The sequence below is a fragment of the Symphalangus syndactylus genome, chromosome 13, assembly GCF_028878055.3.
Source record: "Symphalangus syndactylus isolate Jambi chromosome 13, NHGRI_mSymSyn1-v2.1_pri, whole genome shotgun sequence".
Lineage (NCBI taxonomy): Eukaryota > Metazoa > Chordata > Mammalia > Primates > Hylobatidae > Symphalangus > Symphalangus syndactylus.
The window spans coordinates 56,088,651-56,114,440 of NC_072435.2; the positions used below are offsets into that span (position 1 = coordinate 56,088,651).

The 25,790-nt window shown below is 41.8% G+C and overlaps 1 protein-coding gene across 3 annotated transcripts in view; it reads left to right on the plus strand.

Moving 5' to 3' along the window:
* DPY19L3 (dpy-19 like C-mannosyltransferase 3) overlaps window positions 1-8,438 on the plus strand; it is an 82,068-nt gene extending 73,630 nt beyond the window's left edge. For all 3 annotated transcript variants that reach the window (XM_055237108.2, XM_055237109.2, XM_055237110.2), the window contains exons 17-19: window positions 88-220; window positions 2,960-3,118; window positions 4,642-8,438. In XM_055237108.2, the coding sequence (XP_055093083.1) occupies window positions 88-220; window positions 2,960-3,118; window positions 4,642-4,803 (454 nt within the window). In that variant the 3' untranslated portion in view covers window positions 4,804-8,438. The remainder of the gene's footprint in view (window positions 1-87; window positions 221-2,959; window positions 3,119-4,641) is intronic.
* Window positions 8,439-25,790: the final 17,352 nt, after the last annotated feature.

Here is a 25,790-nt window from a genome sequence, read left to right on the forward strand (position 1 = left end):
TCTTCTGAAAGAGTTTAATATTGTCTTCTTTGTTGTCTTTAAGGACCTCTTAACAGTGGGGCTAATTCAGACTCTAAAATCTTTCAGCTCTAACACTCCAAGAAAAGCTGTGTTTGCGGGAAGCATGCAGTTGCTGGCCGGAGTCAAGCTGTGCACAGGAAGGACCCTAACCAACCACCCGCACTACGAAGACAGCAGCCTGAGAGAGCGGACCAGAGCGGTGAGGCTCCCCAGTGCCTCCCCTCGCTTCTTGTGGGCCAGCTATGGGCTGCGGGCCCCTATGTGTGGTAAAGATGGGGCTGAATGCTGCACCCTCCAGCATTAGGTTAGGAGGGTGTATTAGTCTGTTTTCACGCTACTGATAAAGGCATACCCGACACTGGGCAATTTACAGAAGAAAGAGAGGTTTAATGGACTTACAGTGCCACATGGCTGGGGAGGCCTCACAATCATGGCAGAAGGCAAGGAAGAGCAAGTCATGTCATACATGGATGGCAGCAAGCAAAAAGAGAGCTTGTGCAGGGAAACTCCCCGTTACAAAACCATCAGATCTCATGAGATGTATTCACTACCAGGAGAACAGCATGGGAAAGACTTGCCCCCGTGATTCAGTTACCTCCCACCCGGTCCCTACCACAACACGTGGGAATTCAAGATGTGATTTGGGTGGGGACACAGCCAAACCATATCAGAGGGGAAATCAGAACGTAAGTGCACAGGGCTGGCATCTCCTGGTTCAGGACCTCTGCCTGCCCATCCACTAAGGATGTGCCATTAAGCCACAGGTCCTCCCCAGGTCAGGACCTCTGCCTGCCCATGTCCACTAAGGACGTGACGTTAGGCCACAGGTCCTCCCCAGGGAAGAACCGAGAAGACACATGCCTTGAGATGTGCAGAAGAGCGCGTTTGGGAGCAAAGCTTTTGGATTAGGGAGGGGAAGGAAAAGGAGTTGAGGCATACTGTTCACATTTCTTATGGACCATTCTGAAGTCTGGGGTTTTTGTTTTTTAATAGATAATAATACAGTCTCATAGTTCAAAATTCAGAACATACAAAAGGAAATATGGTGAAAAGTGCCTCTCCCATTATTGCAGTTCTTAGTTCCCCTCCTAGGAGGCAGATAATGTTAGCAGTTTCCTGTGTTTCCTTCCACAGGTATTTCATACATATACAAATATGGGGGGAGGGTGGTGCTCATTTCTCCATTTTTACAAAAGAAGCGGCATTCTACATTCTGCTTCTTTGGCACTTAATGTGTTTTGGAAAACATTCTATATTCAGTATATTAACAGCTTCCTTCTTATTTTTAAAGCTGCTTAATATTTTACATGGATGTGGCATATTTTATTTAGCCATTTCTGCTGTTTCTCTGTCTTTTGTGATTATATGAACAATGCTGCAGATAAACTTGTCTGCCCATCACTCTTTCCAGGCACAGTGTCTGTCTGTACAGCAGATTCTTGGATGGGGAAGTGCTGGGTCAGGGTTGTTGGCATCTGTAATGTAAATCGAGAGAGGTTATCAAGTCCTCTGTCTACAGGTTGTATCTGTTTACATTCAAGTCAGCAGTGCAGGAAGGTGCCTGTGTCCCTTCGTCCTCACCAATCAGGTTTCAAACTCATAAATGTTTCCTAATGTCACTTTTTTCATGTTGGCGGTTAAAAAGTTGTTGAAAAAGTCTTGTTTTGAGTGAGATTTGACTAGCCTAAAAGCAGATGATTTTTACTAATCTCCTGTCTTGTATAAGAATCATTTGAATTTAAACTTCTGCTAAAATAGGAATTTTTTGATGGGCTCAGGTGTTCCAGATAGTTCCAAATTAACTAGGAGGATGCAGGAAAGAGGCTCCCTGGCTTTGCAGGCATCAGGTTCATCAGGGGTGGCCTCCACTGCTTGGACTGGAGACTGCAGAAAAGACAGGTCAAGTGCACAGAGCGTCCTGGGCATCTCCTTTCCTGTCTCAGTACTAGGGTTAGTCCCCACACACTGACATCCTGAAGGCCCTACGGCTCTTCATCATGACCCTGGAATCCTTGGAATGCCTTCAGCCTGAGACCTTGTGCTGGACTGCAGGACGACACAGTTGTCACAGTAACAGCATCCTACCTCCCTACCATTTCACCCATCCATGTGGACACATCAAGTTAGACCCTCAAGCCCAAATCAGAAATCTAGCACTCAAAATCGGCGCAACAAAGGAGGCAGTACCTCTCTTCATGAACCCCTACATTCAGCACCTCACACAGCCTGTTTCCATGCCAGCCCCAGAATCTGGGATGCTCAGTTTGCATCCATCCACTGAGGGTGGGTGGCATTGGTATGAACGTGAAGGGGGCCTCCTGTGGCGTTGCCCACGGTGTGCTGCAAGTGGCTCTCACCCCTAGGATGGACAAAAGGGAGAGGAGCAGTGGGGTCTCTCAATTAGCTGAGATGCGGCGTAGCAGGTAAAGCAGCCAATGCTGCCCCAGCCTAGGAGCAGAGACCCTACAGGGATCCTTCTCCCCACCTACCAGTTTCAGAAGCTGGGGCTCTGCCTTATTGGGATGTGTGTCCCTCAGACTGTCCCATCACCCTTAATGGGCCAGTTTAGTCTGGGGGTCCCCTTTTTAAAGGTAGAGACTGTGTCTTATTTACTCAGCCCTGTCATTTACCTTGGGACAGCAGTCTTAGAATTGGTGCCTACTGATGAATATAGTCCTGTCTTGAAGTAATACATTCTGAATCCAGATGTGTTCTTCCTAGCTCACTGTCTTCCCAAGGCCGAGAACTCACAGCGTTCTGGGAACTTCCACGCACACGCTCCAGGCCTACAAATGAACGAGTGCAGCGTGGCCTGGGCTGGAGAGAGCGCCTTGGGTGTTAGGTCTTAGACTCAGCCCTGTGGAAGGTTACATCACATAGTTAACTCCCTGGCAGTCAAGTAGCATTTGCCACATTGCATTTTTATCTCTTTTTGAAGGTTTATCAGATATATGCCAAGAGGGCGCCAGAGGAAGTGCATGCCCTTCTAAGGTCCTTCGGCACCGACTACGTAATCCTGGAAGACAGCATCTGCTACGAGCGGAGGCACCGCCGGGGCTGCCGACTCCGGGACCTGCTGGACATCGCCAACGGCCACGTGAGCATGCTGCCTCTCCCTGTGTGGGGGTCTCCTGGAGGAGCGGGACTCTGATTTGAATCCTAAGAATGTGAATCTTTATCCTTTATGTCTAGTTGAATTACGCTACGAATCAAGTATTTGCTTTTTCTCTTGCTTCCTACAGAACCCCTCTCTTGGCACTTTAGTGACTGCCACCGGGGCTGGGCAAGGGAGAGGTGAGAGGGGAGCCCTGGGTCCCCAGTGTCACACCAAACAGAGCAGCTCTGCCTTCAGCTCATTTGTATGATGGGGCTCTGCATAAAATGTATCTGTTAAGGATTTTGCTGCTATAAACAAAACCTCAGCCTTTAAACCCACTGCTCCAACGCTTCATATTGGCTAGCTGCTGCATGGCGGGGATGGTGGGGCCCTCCTGCCCTCCGGTCTAGGTGGTGGATTCCCCCTACCGCTTTTGCCCTCTTCCACTGAGTGTCCTGTGTCCACTGGTGCATTTCCACAGGCCAGCTTTCAGAGGCTAAGTTGCACTCCAGAGCAGAAAAGCAGCAAGCTGCTTCTCCCTTCTCCCTTCTCCCTTCTGAGGAAAGTGTTCTTGGAGCTATGCCAGGTCTCAGTAGAGCAAACAGATTTTCACCCTTTAGAGGTGTGATGTGTGCTGTAATTAATGGTATAAAAGCCAATAAATATTTGTAAACAAGTTGGACAAAGTGACAAACCTAGCCTAAATTTGAAAAAAAAAAAAAATCTTGACTGTACAGAATTTGAGATTCAGATTTTTGCCCAAGGAGAATCATAGTTCATAATTGTCTTGAGTTCAGAGGTGGTACAGACCAGAGACATCCATTTAAATTTTGATTTGAGTGTGATTTTTTCAGTTATTTATTTATTTATTTATTTTTGGAGACAGGGTCTCACTCTGTCACTCAGACTGGAATGCAGTGGCGTGATCTTGGCTTACTGCAGCCTCAACCTTCCAGGCTTAAGTGATCCTCCCACTTCAGCCTCCCAAGTAGCTGGGACCACAGGCATACATCACCATACCCAGCTAATTTTGTTTATTTCTTGTAAAGATGGGGTCTCGCTGTGTTGCCCAGGTGAGTCTCAGGCTCCTGATCCAAGCAATCCTCCTGCCTGAGCCTCCCAAAGTGCTGGGCTTTCAGGCATGAGCCACCACGCCTGGCCTAAATGTGACTTTTTCTGATGAGTTAGAGAGCTTTCTCTGATCACAGTAGTTCTCTGTATTTCGTTTCTATGAGAGAGACAGCATCGTATGTTCCTAAGAGCAAGCAGACCTGAGTTCTAGTTCTGGCTTTCCCATTAATGGGATCATCATGTGATGCTGCACTCTCCTTCTCAGCCTTGGTCTGCACTTCTGAAGGGAGAAAAGGATGGCCCTGATGATCTCCAAATGCCCATGGACATTGAAATAATATAATTTAATTTCACTCACATACCATTCTTAAACCCAATACCCATTCCTTCTACTGTCTTTTGTAAATAGGATTTTCCCCCCCAAATTGTATTTGGGTTTGTTTTGGTTTTAGATGATGGATGGCCCAGGAGAGAATGATCCTGATTTGAAACCTGCAGACCACCCTCGCTTCTGTGAAGAGATCAAAAGAAACCTGCCTCCCTACGTGGCCCACTTCACCAGAGTGTTCCAGAACAAAACCTTCCATGTTTACAAGCTGTCCAGAAACAAGTAGTGCAGATTTCTGCCCAGTGTCTATTTTTGATACGGAGAAACTGCATCATGATGAAACTCAGTAGATGACGTTTCCTATGTAAGTAGGTAGCCCAAACCTTCAAGCTGTGATATGAGTAAGTTCTACAGATGTTTACACAAGTGTTGCCATCTTTGAAAGCATCTTCTACAAGTGGAAGTCTTTTTTGTTGTGTGTCTATCTTTCTCGTTAATGTTCTTTAGCCTAAATGTTGACAACTTTCTAAGAGTGACCTAGAATTATGTTGTTGGAAAGAATGATGTGTGTTCCATGGATACCTGGATAGGCACATAACATGTTGGAAGATGAGCACCTGCTCAGGATTTGAAATACTTTTAATTTTCAGGTGACTTAAGACAGCTGTAATTGAATCAACTAGAGATGATGATCGACTTATTTAATATAATTTCACTGGTGAAGACCAATTGGTAGCTTTTTAAAAAGCTCTTTAGTGTCCTGTTTTACCTTAAAATGTTATAATATTTTCCAGTTGTCATGCTTTTAACATTAACAAAAAAAATCATGTTAAGGCTTTGTATCAAACATTTTGTTACACTGTCTGAAATGTAATGTGGAGTACTTCAGCAGTATGTGTCATGTATTGTGTGTGTCTGTGTGTGTGTGTGCATGTGCACACGTGTTTTAATGCTGGGCACAGAAAAGTGTTACAAGTTGTAAGTCCTTAAAGGGGCAGAAATATATGTAGCCAAGTAGAATTTATTACATTTTAGTGTTATTATTTTAAAACCTACTGATACTCTTTAACCTCTCCTGCTTTATTTCTTACTCATTTCAATTTATTGGGTTTGCACAATTTTGTAAACTTTTTGTGTTTTTAGCCTTTGTATTTTTTACAGCCTAGAATCTTGCGAAGTCTGAATATTTTTTAAATGTTCTATCTTAACTAGTTCACTAATACAGTATTTTTAGCAGACAGCATTTTCAGACAGCATTTTCATACCAAGTTTGACTTGTGGTCTCCAATCTTCCTGGGAAGGCCCTGGTAGTGTAATTCTTTTCCTTATTAAAAGGTAACCAAGTGCCTCTAAGTCATGCTTACTTATAAACAACAAAGAAGAGTATATGTACCTGCTCAAAATTTTTTTGATAATTGCTTGTATAATTAATTTCTAATGATGAGGACGTAAAAGTTGCTAGTAAGAACATAGTATGCATTTAATTAAATCAAGATGGCTAATGGAATTAACTTTCTCCCCTGTTCTTGCCAGGTGGAAATGATTTAAGCATTTCTCCTTGCAGTTGTATTGAAGTAAATTACCATAGGCATCAAGATGGCTGCATCACATTTTCAAATGATTTTATATTCAGTTGCTACTTATAAAGCAGCATTCAAAAAGTCTTTTACACTGTCATGTTGGACACAGCAGACTCAGCTTTTATCAAAACTTATTTAAATAAAAAATTGACAGTAGCTGGGTTATTAAATTATGCAACCAAAACTCCTGAATTATACCTTTTCTGTATCCCTTAATAAGATTGGAGACCACTGCAGTTTAGGATAATACAATAATAAAACGTTTTAATCAGTACTAAAACTTTAATTAAGCCAATAATGATGCATGCCTGTTGTAGCTGACAGCATGGGTCAGTATATCCTTCAGCGAGTGCCTTACTCTAATTGAAACCAAGCACACGTAAGGTACAATATGTTAGACTCTGTGATTTTTGTTTTCAAAATCCTCTGTTACGGCTATATTTAAATTTATTTTAAATATTCCTGTATGTATTCATCTAAGCATTTGGGCATTTGGAGTCTTAATATACAAGAAACATGTACTTAAATTTTTATGCTTATCACCGCAATGATGGCAAACAGTGATTTTTTTTCATAGTTTAGGTGTCATTGTTGCCAGCACCTTTAGTGCTCAGTCTTCAGTGAAAAATATAAAGTGCCAAAAAAATCTTGCAAAACAGAATCCATACTTAACACTCTTTCCAAGACACTGTGACCATGTACAGTAGTTTTTCTTTCCTGATGACCAAATCTCTCAATGAATCATGTTATTAATAAATATTTTTAGCACTCATCAGTAGTCTCCAATGTGACCTTCTCATTGGAGTACACAGAAGGAAAGCAAAGAAGAGCATCTGACTTCTGGCTCTGGCTTACAGCCTCTCCACCAGGCCGAAGCAAGAGACCCGCAGCGGCACTCCCCGCCACTCAGACCTGGGTGGTGATAGCCTCAAAGAATGGCTCTGTTTTCTATTGACAGAAAACCCACTTGATTTTGCTTCTGAGTTAGTAGTCAGAAGACCCTCTAAGTACAATAGAAGTGCTCTTAACGGACTCTGTCTATGTGACTCCCAGGCCCCGGAGTCTCCATCTCTCTCGTAAGCCACCTGCCCCGGCACAGCTGGAGGCTGTTCTCTGGGGTTCTCAGTGCTCCGGCTCCCTCCCTTGAGTTGTGCACCCGTCCCAAACCACTCCGTGCAAGTTCTGCTTCCTCTTGTAAGTACACAACTCAGTTAAGTATTTACATACACACGGAAAATACGGGTGTGAAAAGAAAGAACTTTCTGCAAAAATTAAGTTGAATACTTTGGTAAAAACTGATAAAGGCTGAGTTGCCAATAAAAGTTGCTTTTAAATTAGGTGTGACTGGGAAAATTATAAGATGTTGGGGAAAATACACAAATCAAGAAAATTTCTGAGCTTAGATTGCTTCATAGATTTATTTAAGTACTCATCCCACCTTTAAAAACTAAACTGAGAAGAAGGGACCCAAATCATGTTATTGGTGTGATTTATGTGAGAAGTAGAACTGTAGTCATTGGACCCTTAGGCAAAGGAAAATCCGTATCTTTATATCAGAAGATCGGCAAACGAATGTACAGTTACACAGTTTAGGTTATGATTCCCTACTTTAACCTGCCTACTTTATTAAATGACCAACTACTGATACTGATCACAATAGTTATTAGAGATTCTAATTTAGTTGGAAGGTTCTAATCACTTTTATTACAGGCATTTGAAAAATAGGGATTGTTTTCAAATATATTAGCCAGGAGCATAGTTAGATGTTACCCAGGCCATTTATCATCCTGTTAATGATGATTTTCCCAACGCTTGTGAGATCAGCGTGACAGGAGTGTGTGCGTGTGTGTGCATTTGTGTGGGTGTGTGGTTTTGGTTGGGTGCTGCCAGGTGGCAAAGGCATATGTAAATACATCATCCAATCTGCATCTTTATTTCACAATTAACTAAAAGTAAAAATGTCTATTCTGATTCCATATTGATTTTGTCTAAGATGTAAAAATTTGAGTTCATCTTTAGCGAAAACCTACCTGATTAACATACAAAATATTTGGTTTTTAAAATTTAACTCAAATCTCAAAATCAATAAAGTGTTCTCAGATCCTGTATCTTGGTTAATATGTTCCCAAATACTTTAAACATGGCAACCTTTTGGCCTAAGAGAGTGTTTGTCTGTTCATGGAAAAAAGCTTTCGAGATGAGAGAGTGTTTTACTTTCTTGTGGCAATTGATTTTCTGTTTTAACACCCTTTGGGTAAAATCTTACAAAGAGCTTTTATAATTTGTTTTACTGAATTGTATGGAGATTGTATACTAAGTAAAGCTCTTTTAAATTGCATAAGATGAGTGTCCTGCATTTCTTTGAAGGTCAAAGCCCAAGGAACCTGCTTGTTGAATTGCGTTAAATATTTGCTAAATAGAGTAAATCACTAAAGGTGGGTGTGTCTACTAAAAATACAAAAAATTATCCGGGCATGGTGGCGGGCGCCTGTAGTCCCAGCTACTCAGGAGGCTGAGGCAGAAGAATGGCGTGAACCCGGGAGGCGGAGCTTGCAGTGAGCCGAGATCTCGCCACTGCACTCCAGCCTGGGTGACAGAGTGAGACTCTGTCTTTAGACAAAAAAAAAAAAAAAAAGAGTTTTTCACCTGGATTAAGTCAGACCCACCCAATACAATCTCCATTTTTGTTAGCTCAATTGTAATTGTTATTGTTGAGGGTGTTTATTTTTTCGAATGGATTTTGGTTTAACAGCTGCTTATTTGTTTCACTTGAATTCCAAGGTTATAGTTTAGATTTATCAAGAGAAGACTACTATCAGCAGAATTTATCCTTGAAGAGATAAATGCTATTTGTTTTGACCTCAAGAACAGTTTCTACTTGATTAAATTCTGAGTCTTTAGTAATTCAGGAAGATGGGTGGTAGTGCACCTGCTTGGTTAGAGTGTATAGATAACAAATGTGTTGGACTGTTATGTTCAAAGCAGAAGTTGAAATTTCAAGCAGAAATGGTCAGAAAGACAAAATGGAAAAAAACTGGCAGTGAGGTCTCAAATATTCTGTACTGACAGGTGGTCCCTAGCAAAATAAGAATAATAATATAGATAAGCAAAAGATGTGGGATATGAATGAACTGAATTGCCAATTGAAGTCTGCACTGAAGGAGCTTGTGGACATCACAGCCCATGTTTCCACTGTACATTTCATACTAACATGCCGCAAACTTGTACATGAGACCCATGGGGGGTATGGAGAGATAACTGCAGTTAAAGTCCTGTGCAAGGACTTTCCAGACCTCCCCCTTAGTTCCACCAATCTGCTAATCCCAGAACCCAGCCACTAAACCTTTTCTAATAAAAGTACGGCCTAAAAGCCAGCACAGAATCAGATTTGAGCTGAATGCCTGTCTCCTTGTTGGTCGACCCATAACAGAAAGCTTTTCTTTACTCAGAAATAATGGTGTCATCATATTGGCTTCTAGCGCATGGAGCAGCCAGCCCTTCTGCTCAGTAATACCTTCCTTGCCCACATCCTCTTATTAGAGAGCTGGCTGAGACCACATTCATGACCCCTGCCCACAGCCAGCTGCCCATGGCTGTCTTACCCAGGGTGAACCATCATTCTTCTCTGTGTATTTGGAAATGTGATTCAGAGATTCTAATTGGTCTCCAGTGGCAACTTGAATGGTGAAGACATGAGGCTAGAGCGTCTATGTGCACACCAAGAAGACAAAGCCAGCCTGCAGCCTGCCATGAAGCAAACACAAACAGTAGCCATGAGACGCCAGGTGCCCCCAAGGAGGCAGGCAGAGGAAACCTGGGCTGTGGACTCCCAGGGCCCACGTGTAAGTCCCTCCCAAGGCTCACCCTCATTCATTGTTCCTGGGTTTCATGAAGCTCCTGGTTACCTTTCAGACGAATGACTTCTCTGACTTGGGCTAGGGCAAGAACACCTTCCTTATAACTAAGTTATCCCCCGTGAAGACCCTAAGGAGTTCCCATGAGTCTGCTTTTCTTGAGGCAGACACCTTTTTTGTAATGCTCTTTCATAACACCAATTCCAAACAGTTAAAATGGTACTTCTCACCCTGAATTCTGGTTAATTACATATGCTTCTGCCCTTCTCACAGTGCTTTGAAATTCTTGAAGGCAGAAACTTTTTTTTTCCATCTTTAAATCCCCAGTGGATTCTTGGAGTGAGTGTGTATCAGGGGTTTGTGGCCCTGGATTCTGCAGTGAGGTCAGGGTCAGATGACAGTGATACTCAGTGAACTATAATTAGTGTCTTCCTTCCAAGGAGAGAAACAGAATGAGAGTGTGGACTGTGATGCCTGGCAAGATAACTTCCCTCCCTACTGCCTTTCAAAGAAACTGACCTACCTATACATCCCCAAAAGAATGTATGAATATGAAAACTCCGCTAAAAATATCCAGGCATTCAAGTCAACAGCCAAAAAAAAGGCAGGGGGGAATAGTGACAGAATACAATGATAGAATATGTGTCCACTTACAAAACAATGTCTACCATGCCAGTGTTGGATGCAGCGCTCTGATATTTATTGTTAGACCAAATCTCATTTTGCTGTTCAGATCTTCAATATGTATAGAATTATTTCTGTGTTTCTTTCTTCTGTCAGAGGTTGAGAGGCGTTAGACTCTCCCATTGTGATTGTGGATTTGTCTCTTTCTCGGTTTATTTTATTTTATTTCAAGACAGAGTCCCACTCTGTTGCCCAGGCTGGAGTGCAGTAGCGCGATCTTGGCTCACTGCAACCTCTGCCTCCCGGGTTCAAGCGATTCACTTGCCTCTGCCTCCCGAGTAGCTGGGATTACAGGCACACACCACCATGCCCGGCTAATCTTTTTGTATTTTTAGTAGAGATGGGGTTTTGCCATGTTGACCAGGCTGATCTCGAACTCCTGACCTCAGGTGATCTGCCCACCTTGGTCTCCCAAAGTTCTAGGACTACAGACATGAGCCGTTAACACCCACCCTCAGTTTAGTCCTGTTAATTTGCTTTATATGTTTTGAAACTGTGCAGTTGGGTGCATCAGTATTTAGAATTGCTAACATTTGCAGGTGGACTGGTCTCTTTAAACATCTGTGAAATGCCCACTTAGTTTCTAAGCAGTGCTTCTGAGCTAATTTTGTTCAATACCAATGTAGTCTACCAGTTGGTATATATATTTGTGACCTTCTTCCTTGAACCTTTCTGTATTCCTATATTTATGATATGCTTTTATATAGTTAGGGGTTTTTTTTTTTTTTTGCCTCCATTTTTACTCTGTCGCCCAGGCTGGAGTACAGTGGCGTGATCTCGGCTCACTACAACTTCTGCCTCCCAGGTTCAAGCGATTCTCCTGCCTCAGCCTCCCAAGTAGCTGAGATTACAGATGTGCATCACCATGCCGGGCAAATTTTTGTATTTTTAGTAGAGATGGGGTTTCACCATGTTGGCCAGGCTGGTCTCAAACTTCTGACCTCAGGCGATCCGCCCACATCGGCCTCCCAAAGTGCTGGGATTACAGATGTGAGCCACTGTGCCTGGCCCATTTTTTCTTTTTAATAAAAGTCTTTAGGCCAGGCACAGTGGCTTATGCCTATAATCCCAGCACTTTGGGAGGCCGAGGCCAGAGGATCACTTGAGGCCAGGAGTTTGAGACCCCCCACCAAGCAATGTAGTGAGACTCATCTCTACAAAAAAATAAAAATTAAAAATTAGCCAGGCATGGTGGTACATGCCCATGGTCCCAGCTACTAGGGAGGCTGGAGTGGGAGGATCACTTGAACCCAGGAGTTGAACTACAATGATCTATGATCCCACCACTGCACTCTAGCCTGAGTGACAGAGAGAGACCCTGTCTCTAACAACAACAACAAAAAAGTTTTTAGTCTGTTTAGAATTTAATGTAATCACTGACAGATACATTGGAATCTACATACACTGTCTCACTATTAGTTTTCTATTTGACCTGTTTTATATTCAGTTCACCCCCTCTGTAAGCTTACATACTCTTTAATATTTTTTTCTGATTTTATGTTGAAATGGTGTCGAATTTATAGAAAAGTTATAAGAATTATAAAAAGAACCCAGATTCACTGATTTTTAACATATGACCATATTGGCTTTATCATTCTCTCAGCAGATTGATAGTTACAGGAAAATGTTTATTATTATTTCTTCTGAATTCTTTAGGTGTATGCTGCATATATCATACCACTATGCCCTTAATTTTTCAGTGATTATTTCCTAAAAATAAGGGTATTCCTTTATATAACCACAATTATATTACCAAATTTAGGAAATTTAACATCAACATGTGATAATCTATAGATCTAATGATATAATCTAATGATAGACATCTAATTTATAATATATGTTCTGATGTAGTTAATTGCCCACAAAATGTTTATTATAGCAATTATTTTTCCAGTAGAGAATCCATTTTGGAATCACACGTTGCATTTAGTTGTCAAATCTTTTTTTTTTTTTTTTTTTTGAGACAGAGTCTTCTGTCGCCCAGGCTGGAGTGCAAGTGGCATGATCTTGGCTAACTGCAACCTCTTCCCGAGTTCAAGCAATTCTCCTGCCTCAGCCTCCTGAGTAACTGGGATAACAGGCATGCACCACCACTCACCCTTGTAATTCCAGCACTTTGGGAGGCCAAGGCAGGTGGACCAGTTGAGGTCAGCAGTTCGAGACCAGCCTGGCCAACATGGTGAAATCCCTCTCTACTAAAAATACAAGTCTTGTAAGTCTCCCTTAATCTGGAACAGTTCCTCAACCTTTCTTTGTCTTTTATGAAATTGGTATATTTGAAGAATACAGGCCGGTTATTGTATAGAATCTCCTATGTTCCTGACTGGACTGCTACATAAATGATATTGTGTCCTCAGGTTATCACACCTGGAGGCTGATAATATTCATGTTCCCTTATTCAATGATTTTTTTTTTTTTTGAGACAGAGTTTTGCTGTTGTCACCCAGGCTGGAGTGCATTGGCACAATCTCAGCTCACTGCAACCTCTTCCTCCCAGGTTCAAGCGATTCTCATGCTTCAGCCTCCCAAGTAGCTGGGATTACAGGCATGCACCACCACACCTGGCTAATTTTTCTATTTTTAGTAGAGACTGGGTTTCACTATGTTAGCCAGGCTGGTCTTGAACTCCTGGCCTCAAGTGATCCACCCGTCTCAGCCTCCCAAAGTGCTGGTATTATAGGCGTGAGCCACCAAGCCCAGCTTCAAATATTATTTGAACTAATTATTTGCCCTTCCTTTTAATCGTGGTTGTTACTCTTGTGAAATAGAGTTGAGTTTATTGGTTTCAGTTGGCATTTAGAGTTTTTCCCCATGTATACTGATCTAATTTTATTTATTTATTTTTTACTATTTAGAACATTAACATCATGTAAGAGTGAAAACACTAAAAAAGACTCCAAAGAATGTTGCTCCTTCCTCATTCCTGCTATCTCGTCCTGGTCCTCTTGTGCAGAATCCCTTTTTTTTTTTTTTTTTTTGGCTCTGTCACCCAGGCTGCAGTGCAGCGGTGCAATCTTGGCTCACTGCAAGCTCCGCCTCCTGGGTCCAAGCGATTCTCCTGCCCCAAGCCTCCTGAATAAGCTGGGACTACAGGCGCCTGCCATCACGCCTGGCTAATTTTTGTATTTTTAGTAGAGACCGGGTTTCACTATGTTAGCCAGGCTGATCTTGAACTCCTGGCCTCAAGTGATCCACCCGTCTCAGCCTCCCAAAGTGCTGGGATTACAGGCATGAGCCACCATGACTGGCCAACTATAATCCTTTTTATTCATTTCTGATTTACCCATTCTTTTTTCCTTTTTGCAAAAATCAGCTGATATGCATGTTTTATTATTTATTATTATTATTTATTTTTATTATTTTATTATTTTCCATTTTTCTTTACACAAAATGAATATATTTTGCACTTTTTACTTTTTGATAATATAATTATATATTATATAACATATAATCATATATAACATATATGATTATATAACATATAATCATATATAACATATATGATTATATAACATATAATCATATAACATATATGATTATATAAATCATATCTATAACAAATCATATAACATGATTTATATACATCTATAATGTATATGGTTATATACAATCATAATTATACTATAATTATAGTTATACCACAAAATATATTATTATATATGTAACAATATAGTATAGTTAAATTATTATATCTTAGAAAACATTCCATGTGGGTCCATAAATATCTTCATTGTTGTACAGATGTTAAGCCTATTAACCATTATTGATATGATTGATCTCAGTGCTCTCACGTTGTTCTAATTACAGCATGTATAATATTTACCCTGTTTCTCTATATGATGTATAAGTATCTCACATTCTACAATTATTTTTTATATTTTTGAAGCCTCATATTTTGTTTCACTGATTACCTTATTTATACCTTTGATGTTCTTCATTCGGCATAAACAAGAAAGCTCATCTGTTATCTATTCAACAGTCACTGGTCATAGTCAACTTTTCTTCTCCATTCTGCTCCAATTTTTAGTTGCATTCTTTCCACTTTGTCAGAACATACTCTGTTTACATACCATTTCTCCACCATGTCTCCACCTGTTGTGTCTCATAATTACCTGAAGTGATAGAGCATTATTTCTAGGTGCTTTGTATTAAAGATGGATCTTTATTATAACCTCACAGCCTCTCTCTGTCCCTCTCTCTGCCTTTCCCTTTTTCTCTCGGTATTTGTGCATGAAATATATATTAAACAAAGTACAGCTGCACAATTAGAAAAAAGAAACAACATATGGGATAAATGGAAAAGAAAGAGCAACATAGAACATCTAGAATTAACCTTATCAATAATTATATTAAATGCAATGGTCAAAACTATAATTAAAAGGCAGATATCGTCACATTGGATACAAAGCAAAACTTTAAAGAAGCACACTTTGAATAAAAATGCATAGGCAGGTTTAAAATAAGTAGGTGCCGGGCACACTGGCTCACGCCTGTAATCCCAGCACTTTGGGAGGCCAAGGCAGGTTGTATGAGCTGAGGTAGGAGTTTGAGACCAGCCTGACCAACATGGTGAAATCCCGTGTCTACTAAAAATTCAAAATTAGCTGGGCGTGTAGTCCCAGCTACTCAGGAAGCTGAGGCAGGAGAATCGTTTGAACCTGGGAGGTAGAGGTTGCAGTGAGCCGAGATCACACCACTGCACTCCAGCCTGGGTGACAGAGCAAGACTCCATCTTAAATAAATAAATGATACATACAACATGATGTCTTGACATATGTATACATTGTGAAATAATTGCTACAATCAAGCTAATCATCGTATCTGTCACTTCACACATAGGTGTCATTGTGTGTGTGTGGTGAGAACATTTAAAGTCTACTCTCAACAAATTTCAAGCATATAATATAGTATTATTAACTTTAGTCACCATTGCCGTACATTAGGTCACCAAAACTTGTTCATCTTATATAACTGAAACTTATTACCTTTTGAGCAGCATCTCTCTTAGCCCCTGGCAACCACCATTCTACTCTATGCTTCTATAAGTTTGACTTTCTTGGATTTTTCATGCAAGGGAAATCATGCAGTGTTTGTATTTCTGTGCCTGTCTTATTTAACCTAGCATAATGTCCTCCAAATTCATTCATGTTGTCACAAATAACAAGATATCCTACTTTTTAAAGGCTGAATAATATATGCCATTGTGTATGCATGGAATACATGGAAATGTCGTCTACATACCACATCTTCATTATCCATTCACTGATCAATGGACAATTAGGTTTATTCTACATCTCGGCTATTGTGAATAGGGCTGCAATAAATACAGAATTGAGGATAGTAGTAGAATTGCTGTATCATACGGTAGTTCTACTTTTAATTTTTTGAAGAACAAATGCATTATGAACCTGAACTGTAAATAGATTAAATCAACAGTCTTATCCCATAGGGTTTTTGAAAAACGATTAAATTAATTAATAATTTAAAGCTCTTAGAACAGTGTTGGGTACAGAGTAAGCGCCTATTAATATTTATTGATATTATTAACACAATTTTGACACTTCTTAAAAGCGAGTTTGGCTTGTGTAATTATTATTCTTTTTACCCTCTGGTATAAAATGTTTACCCCTGATGTGGCTGACCCCTATGTGAATAGATACCTGACCTTCTCTTTGTCTACTGTCTGCCTATTTTGAAACACACTGTGCCATCAGCAATAAAGGAAATAGCTTCACAGAGCATTAGCAGCTACTTGAACATTCCAGGCGTGGTCCCAGCTGAAAGCACTGGCACATGTGGTCCCCCAGCCCAAGATTCCCTTCCCTCCCCTTTCTTTTTCTTTTCTTTTGTTTTTTGTTTTGTTTTGTTTTGTTTTTTTGAGGCGGAGTCTTGCTCTGTCACCCAGGCTGGAGTGCAGTGGTGCAATCTTGGTTCACTGCAACCTCTGCCTTCTGGGTTCAAGCGATTCTCCTGCTTCAGCCTCCTGAGAAGCTGAGATTACAGGCACCCACCACCATGCCTGGCTAATTTTTGCATTTTTAGTAGAGCAGGGTTTTGCCATGTTGGCCAGGATGGTCTCGAACTCCTGACCTCACGTGATCCACCCGCCTCGGCCTCCCAAAATGCTGGGATTACTGGAGTGAGCCACCGCGCCCAGCCTCTTTCCTTTCCACACGACTCCTTCCCTCCCTCCACCCAACTCTCTGTTCAAATATTGTCTTCTAAGAGTGACCTGTCCTAGTCCCCCAATTTTATACTATCAATCAGCACCTGATTATATTTTTGCTTGTTCTAGTTTCTTCACTAGAATGTAAGTTTCCAAAGGGCAAGGACTGTATCTCATTCACTCTCTCTCTTCTGCTTCCAGCACCCACTATAATTAGACTAGACTTCCTTGGCCTCCCTATGGAAAACAGCACCCCCTTCTTGGTCTCCCTTATTTTGCTTTGATTTTCTTTACAGTATGCATTATCATATTGTTTAATTATTTGTTTTTCATGTCCCTAAAACATAAACCTCATGTCTCCAGTGCCTAAAAGACCTGGCATCAATTAGACACTTAATAAATATTTTATTTTTTGTCTATTTTTATTTTATTAATTTTTTTATATTTTATTTTTATGTGTACATAGTAGGTGGATATATTTATGGGGGTACATGAGATATTTTGATACAGGCATGCAGTGTATAATAATCACATCAGAGTAAGTAGAGTATCCATCACCTCAAGCGTTTATCATTTCTTTATATTAATAAATATTTTAATGAATAAAGAGTATCTGGTATAAATAGGCCCTCAGCAAATATCCCAAGTGAATACATTTTCCAGAATATGTAATGGAAAAACTCAAGGCTATATTTCCCATGGTCAATCAAAACATAATAAAATTTTTATTTAAAAAATTCCATTATATCTTACATAAGGCAAATTAGTTCTATTATAAAGCCATGATTGCTAAGCTCAGATGGGCCCTCAGCAGCTCAGGAATTCTATTGTGTTGTCAACTTATTTTCTCATTTTCCATGACACTTATTCCAAGTCTTCTCTTCATCCAGCCCCTCCTCTTCCTACACTCCCAGTAGATAAATCCATATATCAGTAATCTATTTCTGTATAACAAAGTACTCCAAAACTTAGTGGCTTAAAACATTAAAAGCATTTATTATCTCACAGTTTCTGTTGCTCAGGAATCCAGGCATAAATTAGCTGGATGCCTTTGGCTCGAGATCTCTCATCAGGTTTCAGTGAAGCTGTCAGTGAGGTCTGTGGTCTCATCTGAAGGCTCAACTGGGGTAGGATCCTCTTCCAAGCTTACTCACATGGTTGTTGGTAGTGTTCAGTTCCTTGTAAGTGGTCAATTAGAGGCTTCCCTTAGTTTCTTGCCTTGCGAGCCTTTATTTAGGATTGCACATGACATGAAAGCTGGCTTTCCTCCAGGTGCACATGCACACAAGAAAGTCCAAGCCAGAGGCCACTGTCCTTAGGTTCTCTAATAGCAGAAGTGGCATCTCATCACTCTGCCATGTTGTATTTGTTAGAAGCCAGTCACTAAGGCCAGACCACACTTAAAGGAGAGGATTCCACAGGGAATGAACACCAGGAGACAGGGAGTCTTGTGAGATCTTAGAGTCTGCCTAGTGCACACCATTTCCAATTTTATAGAGAAAATAGAGGCCATAGCATTAGAACTTTCTCATCTTCTACTCATTTATCTGCACCACCCTGTCCTTTTCTGCTGTAGCAGTGGAGATGCGATACTTCCACCTGTGCTTTGGTTCCCATTTCGATCCTTTTTCTCAGATTATTGAGACCCAGTCTGAGAGGGATAAATTGATTGTTACCCCTTTGTTGCACAGTCAACCTCTCAACTCAACTGCATCATTCCCAACAGCCTTTCAGTGGACTCAAACTCTTCCCACAGAAGCAAACCAGCAAAAACACAAACAAAACAAAACCAAACCTCCACTTCCCTTCTCTTTCCAATATATATCATTTTATTTCTCTCCTTTATTTATTTTTCCAAATACCCTCCCTCCTCGAAAGAAAAAAATGCTGTCTGTTGCCACTTGTCAGTCCACTCCAAGGTAGCTTTTGGCAGAATTACTTGACTAACTGTTGCTGTTGTTACCAGTGACTTCATGAAACTCCATGAACATTTTTTAGTCCCTGTGTTCTCTTAATTTTGAATGCTGGTGACCGCTCCATCCTTTCTGAAACACCCTCTTCCCTTACTTTCTAAGACAATGCTCTCCTGGTCCAATTCCTGTTTCTGTAGCTTCCCCTTCTCTAGTGCTTGTGTGGGATTACCTTCTCCTATTCATCCCATTGATGTTGGAGCTCCTTGGGGCTTGGTCCTAAGATTTCCCTTCTCACTCTGATTTTCTCTTCTTTGGTGACCTTACCCAAGTCCTTGTTTCAACTACCATCTCAATGCATATGACTCACCAACTGACTTCTCTAGCCCCGACTTGTGTACATATTGACCCATTTGACATTTCTTCTTGATGTCTCAAAGGTACTTCAAACTCAGTATGTTCAAAACTGAACTCATTACTTTCACCCAAACCTGTTTTTTTTTTCTTGTGTTCTCTAGTGTATTTGTTTCCTAGGGCTTACTCTAACAAATTACCACAAACTCGGTGGCTTAAAACAACAGAAATATATTCTCTCACAGTTCTAGAGACAGGAAGTCTGAAACCAAGTTTCAAGAGTTGGCCTCCTTCCAAAGGCCAGATCGAAGGGAGGATCCTTCCTTGGTTCTTCCAACTTCTGGTGGCTCCACTGGTTCTTGTCTGGCAGCCACATAACTTCAGTCTGTTTCTCCATCTTCATGTGGCTTTCTCTTCTCCTCTTGTGTTTCAAATCTCCCTCTCTTACAAAGACTCAGAATAACCCAGGATGATCTCACCTCAAAATCCCTAATTACATCTGCAAAGACCTCTTTTTAAAAATAAGGCCATACTCACAGGTTCTGGGTGGACATATCTCTTGGGAGGCCACTCTTCAATCTAGCTCCATGAATGGCACCTTTATACTGTTGTTCAGGCCACAGGAACCTCATAACTGTTTGTGCTATCTTTTCACTTGTTTCCAGTATCCAAAGCATCCACAAGTTATTTTAATTCCTCAACGTCTCAGGTATCTGTCCACTTCTCCCTCTTTACCACTACTTTACTCAAGCTATCATCACCTATCACCTAGAGTCTGTAACAGCCTCCTGTCTATCCACAGCCACTCCTGCATCCTACTGTCCATTCTGTGCACTGTAGACTTGTTTCAAAATACGAATCTAATCATGCTGCCCCACTCTGCCTTATCTCCACGTGTTCACTGTTCTTAGGAAACAGACAAGTGTAACACAGTTTGTATTAAAATCAAAATGAAATGAGGATAAGCTGGAAACTGTGAAGCTTTTGGGATGGTAATACATAGCAGGCAGAGACATACTTGGTAAAATAAGAAGAATCCCTACAAGAATGGATGACTTTGAACCTGACCTGCAACAATTTAATATAATGACCTTCCTAGGTCCCTTCTCTGCTCTATAGAAAACAAAGCCACTGGGAATTGATGCGAAAAAGCATCTGTCTCCTTCAACACTCATCATGCAGTGAATTTTGAGATGGCTGGGATCCCCTCAGAGTATTTCTGCCAGCAGCATTTAAACTTGTCAAGCCTTCTTTCCCCATCCTCGTCTTTTCTTATAACTCTTCTGCTGTAGTACCTGAATGTGAGCTGTCCAATTGGTTTCAAAATGAACTGACTCCAAGTTACCTACTTTTATATTACTGTCACTACAAAGCAGTCCTCTCCAATTTATGTTCTAAAAATAGCTAAGTGGAGACCTTACAGGTCTGATGAAAGCAAATCTGTAGCATAAAAAAATAAGATATTCACCAGTCAATCATAAACCACCCTCTGGGCACCTATGATGTATTCAGCACTGCGCCAATTGCACTCTCCTTTAGCAAGTGTTTTGGCCCCAAAACAGAAAGATGGAGCGCAAGGTGATTTTCACAAGTAAAATATTCCCTCCACAATTTCTGTTCTTAGGATAGGCTTGATTCTGTTGCCATAATGAACAGCCCTAAAACCTTCATAGCTTAAAACAATAAAGGGTTATTTCCACTCTTGCTACTTATCCAGCAGGTTGGCTGGGACTTTCCATCATGCTGTCTTCCCTCCTAGACCAGCCGATGAAGCAGCCACTGTTGGGACATGCCTGGTCACTATGGTGGAGAGAGAAATGGCTCTTGAAGGGCTTGCACCAGTAATTAAATGCCCTGGCCAGCAAGTGAGATGCGTCTCTTTGTCAGCTCATTGGCCAGACTATGGCCCCCCTTAACCATAAGAGGCCCAGAAAATGCATTCTATGATCTTCTCAGAGAGAGCACTGGAAATATTTGCAAACAGCACTAAAGATGACCACAGTCTGCCCTCTGGTCACTAAATATTTGGACTACCCTTCTTCCCAGCAAGCAAAATATACTCACCACCCTCCCCAAGAGAAATAATCCAAAAGTTTCACCCAATGAGGGCATCAGACTTGAAGTCCCAAAGTGCTGGGTGGGGCATGAGTATCTCTACTGCAGGTCCAAGGAGGCACTCTCCATCCAGAGAGGGTATCTGTCCACTCTAAAATTACATCTGCAAAGACCCCTTTTTAAAAATAATACTCACAGGTTCTGGGTGGACATATCTCTTGGGAGGCCACCGTTCAACCTAGCTCCATGAATGGCACCTTTATCCCGTTTTTCAGGCCACAGGAACCTCATAACTGTGTTTGTGCTATCTTTTCACCTATTTCCAGTATCCAAAGCATCCACAAGTTATTTTAATCCCTCAACATCTCAGGTATCTGTCCACTTCTCCCTCTTTACCACTACCTTACTCAAGCTATCATCACCTTTCACCTAGAGTCTGTAACAGCCTCCTGTCTATCCACAGCCACTCCTGCATCCTACTGTGCATTGTGCACACTGTAGACTTGTTTCAAAATGAAAAACTAAACTAAAAGCCAAGTTATCTGCCCCACCTCCCAAGCTATTGCCCCACTCCCAATATACAAAAATGTAACAGTTGTCGGCTCACCGCCATCAACACACCTTCGGAGAGGAGAAGGATGGAAGGCACTCAGACACTGACTCTATTTTCCCTTCTCTGTCGTATTTATTTCAGTGAACATTTACATAGTGTCACTTGTCTGTCAAGAATGCCCCTAAGCACGGTACATACATTAATTGATTTAATTCTACAGCACTATGGGAAAGGTACTGTTGTAAACCCCATTTTCAGATGAGAAAACTCCAACAACTTATTTGTGCAAGGCCCCCAGCTAGTCCATGCTACAGCTGGGCTTCTGCCTGAAGCAGCAGAGCTCCAGAGTCTGCTGCTAACCATTATACCACACTACCTCTGCAGAATGTCTTCATCTTTAGAGATTCATTTACAAGTAAAATTCCAAATTAGACTTGCAACTTAAAAGTGGAAAAAATGTTTCTTATGAGAAGTACATTTGAATCTTGAAGGGAACAGATTGGTTCCTGGAGTTGCCAGCACCTACCTCTCAATGTGCACTTGCAAACTCCCCAGTGGGTTGTTGTGTGCAGCCAGGAGGAGCCTGTGGGACAGGCACACTTCTCAGAGTTGGGGTCACACTCAAATGTGGGACGCTCCCAGGTGGCTGTGTCAGAAAAGCTCCAAGTAGAAAGGACTGCAGCTTTGCTCTACTGCCAGCCAAGGAAATCACCTGTGAACAAGTACACACTCATGGGAGTGGAAAGAGAAATGGACTTTCTGAATCCAACACAGGCTGTGTTTTGAAGACCGCTTCATGAGTCATTTATGATTTTATGGCTGTAATTTCCCACCACTTAGACCTAATAATTTTGTCTATTTAGACCCAAGGATCACCACAAACCCCATTCCTTATATTCATAGGTTCTTTGTTTTTATTCTTCTTTGGATAGGTATTCCATCAACTAAAGCATGCATTTTAAGACACATCCATGAGTTCCTGACTCTAAGGTTTTTCCCTACAACAATCTGCAAATAATCATTTCACTATCTTTAACATCTTTAGTTTAGTTTTAATTATTTATTTATTTATTTATTTTTGAGACAGGGTCTCGCTCTGTCACCCAGACTGGAGTGCAGTGGCTGAATCATAGCTCGTTGCAGCCTTCACCTCCCAGGCCCAAGCAATCCTCCCACCTCAGCCTCGTAAGTAGCTGGGACTACAGGTGCATGCCACCACACCTGGCTAATTTTTTAGTTGTTGTTGTAGAGACGGGCATCTCACTATGTTGTCCAGGCTAGTCTCAAACTCCTGGGCTCGAGTAATCTATGCACCTCAGCCTCCCAAAGTGGTAGGATAACAGGCATGAGTCACCATGCCTGGCCATCACCTTTAGTTTTCAAGCAAAGAAACAGACAACCTGAAATTTCCCATAGTAAGCGGACCTTATCCTGCCCTGATGCTTACAGAATTTGTCTTGGCCCTGATTGCTTTATTCTGATTTGTTTTGTTATAGTAAGAGAATCCTTTTAGTGTATAATTTCTAGTCGTCCTTCTATTTTATCTATAAATTTGGTTTTGTTACGTTTGTTTTGTTTTCTCAGGAAAACCCACTGCGTGTGGTATCACTACTGTCGGTTTCCATCTCCAGCACCGGACCACAGCTGCCCCCCCAACCTCTGCCCCTAGTGCTTGATGCGTTTCCCCCAGACCTCATGTCCACAGCAGCAGTACAGATTTGATTCCAACGGGCTTCTCAGGCGGTTTTTTTTTTTTGAGACTGTCACCCAGGCTGGAGTGCGGTGGCACGATCTCGGCTCACTGCAAGCTCCGCCTCCTGGGTTCACACCATTCTCCTCCCTCAGCCTCCCGAGAAGCTGGGACTACAGGCGCCCGCCACCACATCCGGCTAATTTTTTGTATTTTTAGTAGAGACGGGGTTTCACCATGTTAGCCAGGATGGTCTCCATCTCCTGACCTCGTGATCTGCCCACCTTGGCCTCCCAAAGTGCTGGGATTACAGGTGTGAGCCACCTTGCCTGGCCTAGGCGGTTTTCATTTTACAAAGATTTTCCCCTCAACGAATTCTCCAAGATCTACTTTTCCCCTCTTTCTGTTGTTTAATGCTCTTGTCTTTGACCTCTTGGGTCTCTTGTTTGAACTCTTGTTTCATAAAGATGTCCTCTTTAATTTCTTTGAGGGATTATAGAATTCATAACTAAAGGTTTCTTCAATTATACGAGTCAATTCTTGTTCAGGTATATATTCTTTTTTTTTTTTTTTAGTTATTGATAAAAAATGTTTTTTGTTTGTTTTTTTTTTTTTTTTTTTTTTTTTGAGACAGAGTCTCGCTCTGTCGCCCAGCCTGGAGTGCAGTGGCGCAATCTCGGCTCACTGCAAGCTCCGCCTCCCGGGTTCACGCCATTCTCCTGCCTCAGCCTCTCCGAGTAGCTGGGACTACAGGCGCCCGCCACCACGCCCGGCTAATTTTTTTGTATTTTTAGTAGAGACGGGGTTTCACCGTGGTCTCGATCTCCTGACCTCGTGATCCGCCCGCCTCGGCCTCCCAAAGTGCTGGGATTACAAGCGTGAGCCACCGCGCCCGGCCCCGTTTGTTTGTTTTTTGAGATGGAGTCTCACTCTGTCGCCCAGGCTGAAGTGCAGTGGCAAGATCTCCACCTCCCAGGTTCAAGTGATTCTCCTGCCTCAGCCTCTCAAGCAGCTGGGATTACAGGCATCCGCCATCACACACACCTAATTTATGTATTTTTAGTAGAGACAGGGTTTCACCATGTTGGCCAGGCTGGTCTTGAACTCTTGACCTCAAGTGATCCACCTACCTCAGCCTCCCTAAGTGCTGGGATTATAGGTGTGAGCCACCATGCCCTGTCTTATAAAAATGTTTTTGATCGCCTATAATCCCAGCACTTTGGGAGGATGAGGTAGGCGGATCACTTGAATTGTGCCTTTGGTGTTGATATTAGATTAATGCTGGCCCCAAAGAATGAATTATGAAGTGTTTCCTCCACTTCTATTTTCTGGAAGAGATTGCGAGGAACTGGTATTTTTCCTTAAATGTTTGATAGAAGTCATCAGTGAGATTTTAGACCATCTGTGTGTGGTGCTTTCTTTCCTTTTTTACTTGAAGGTTATTGTTGATTCAATTTCATTTATATATATAGGGCTAATTAGGTTATCTCTTTCTTCTTGTGTGAGTTTTGGTAGACTGTGTCTTTCCTGGACATCCACATGCACAAAAATGTACCTGGAAACAGACCTTATACCTTTCACAAAAGGTCTTTTAATTTGTTTTTGAGATAGAGTCTCGCTCTGTTGCCCAGGCTAGAGTGCATCACCCTGATCACGGCTCACTGCAGTCTCTGCTGCCAGGGCTGAAGCAATTCTTCCACCTTAGCCTCCCAAGTATCTGGGACCACAGCAATGTGTCACATACCTGGCTAATTTTTAAATTATTTGTAGAGGGTGTCACTATGTTGCCCTGGCTGGTCTCAAACTCCTGGGTTCAAGTGATTCTCCAGCCTCAGCTTCCCAAAGTGCTGGGATTACAGGCGTGAGCCACCTCACCTGGCCCACAAAAATTAAATGGATCATAGCTGTAAATGTAAAACTATAAAACTTCTAGAAGAAGACATGGAAGAAAATATCTTTGACCTAGAATCTGGTGATGAGTTTTTTGTTACAACACCAGATTCATGTCATTGATACACATGTGCACATGGCTGTTGTCTAGAGAGGCAAGAAACGAGATTGAGGCCGGGCATGGTGGCTCCTGCCTGTAATCTCAGCACTTTGGGCGGCAGAGGCAGGCAGATCACCTGAGGTCAGGAGTTTGAGACCAGCTTGGCCAACATGACAAAACCCCGTCTCTACAAAAAAATACAAAAATTAGCTAAGCATGGTGGCAGGTGCCTATAATCCCAGCTACTGGGGAGGCTGAGGCAGGAAAATCGCTTGAACCTGGGACACGGAGGTTGCAGTGAACTGAGATTGCACCTTTGCACTCCAGCCTGGGCGACAAGAGCGAGACTCCATCTCAAAATAAAAAAAAAAAAAAGATTGAAGCACCCCTCAGAGCCCCTTCTGTCAGCTATAATTCCTTACTCTGTCTGCCTGCAC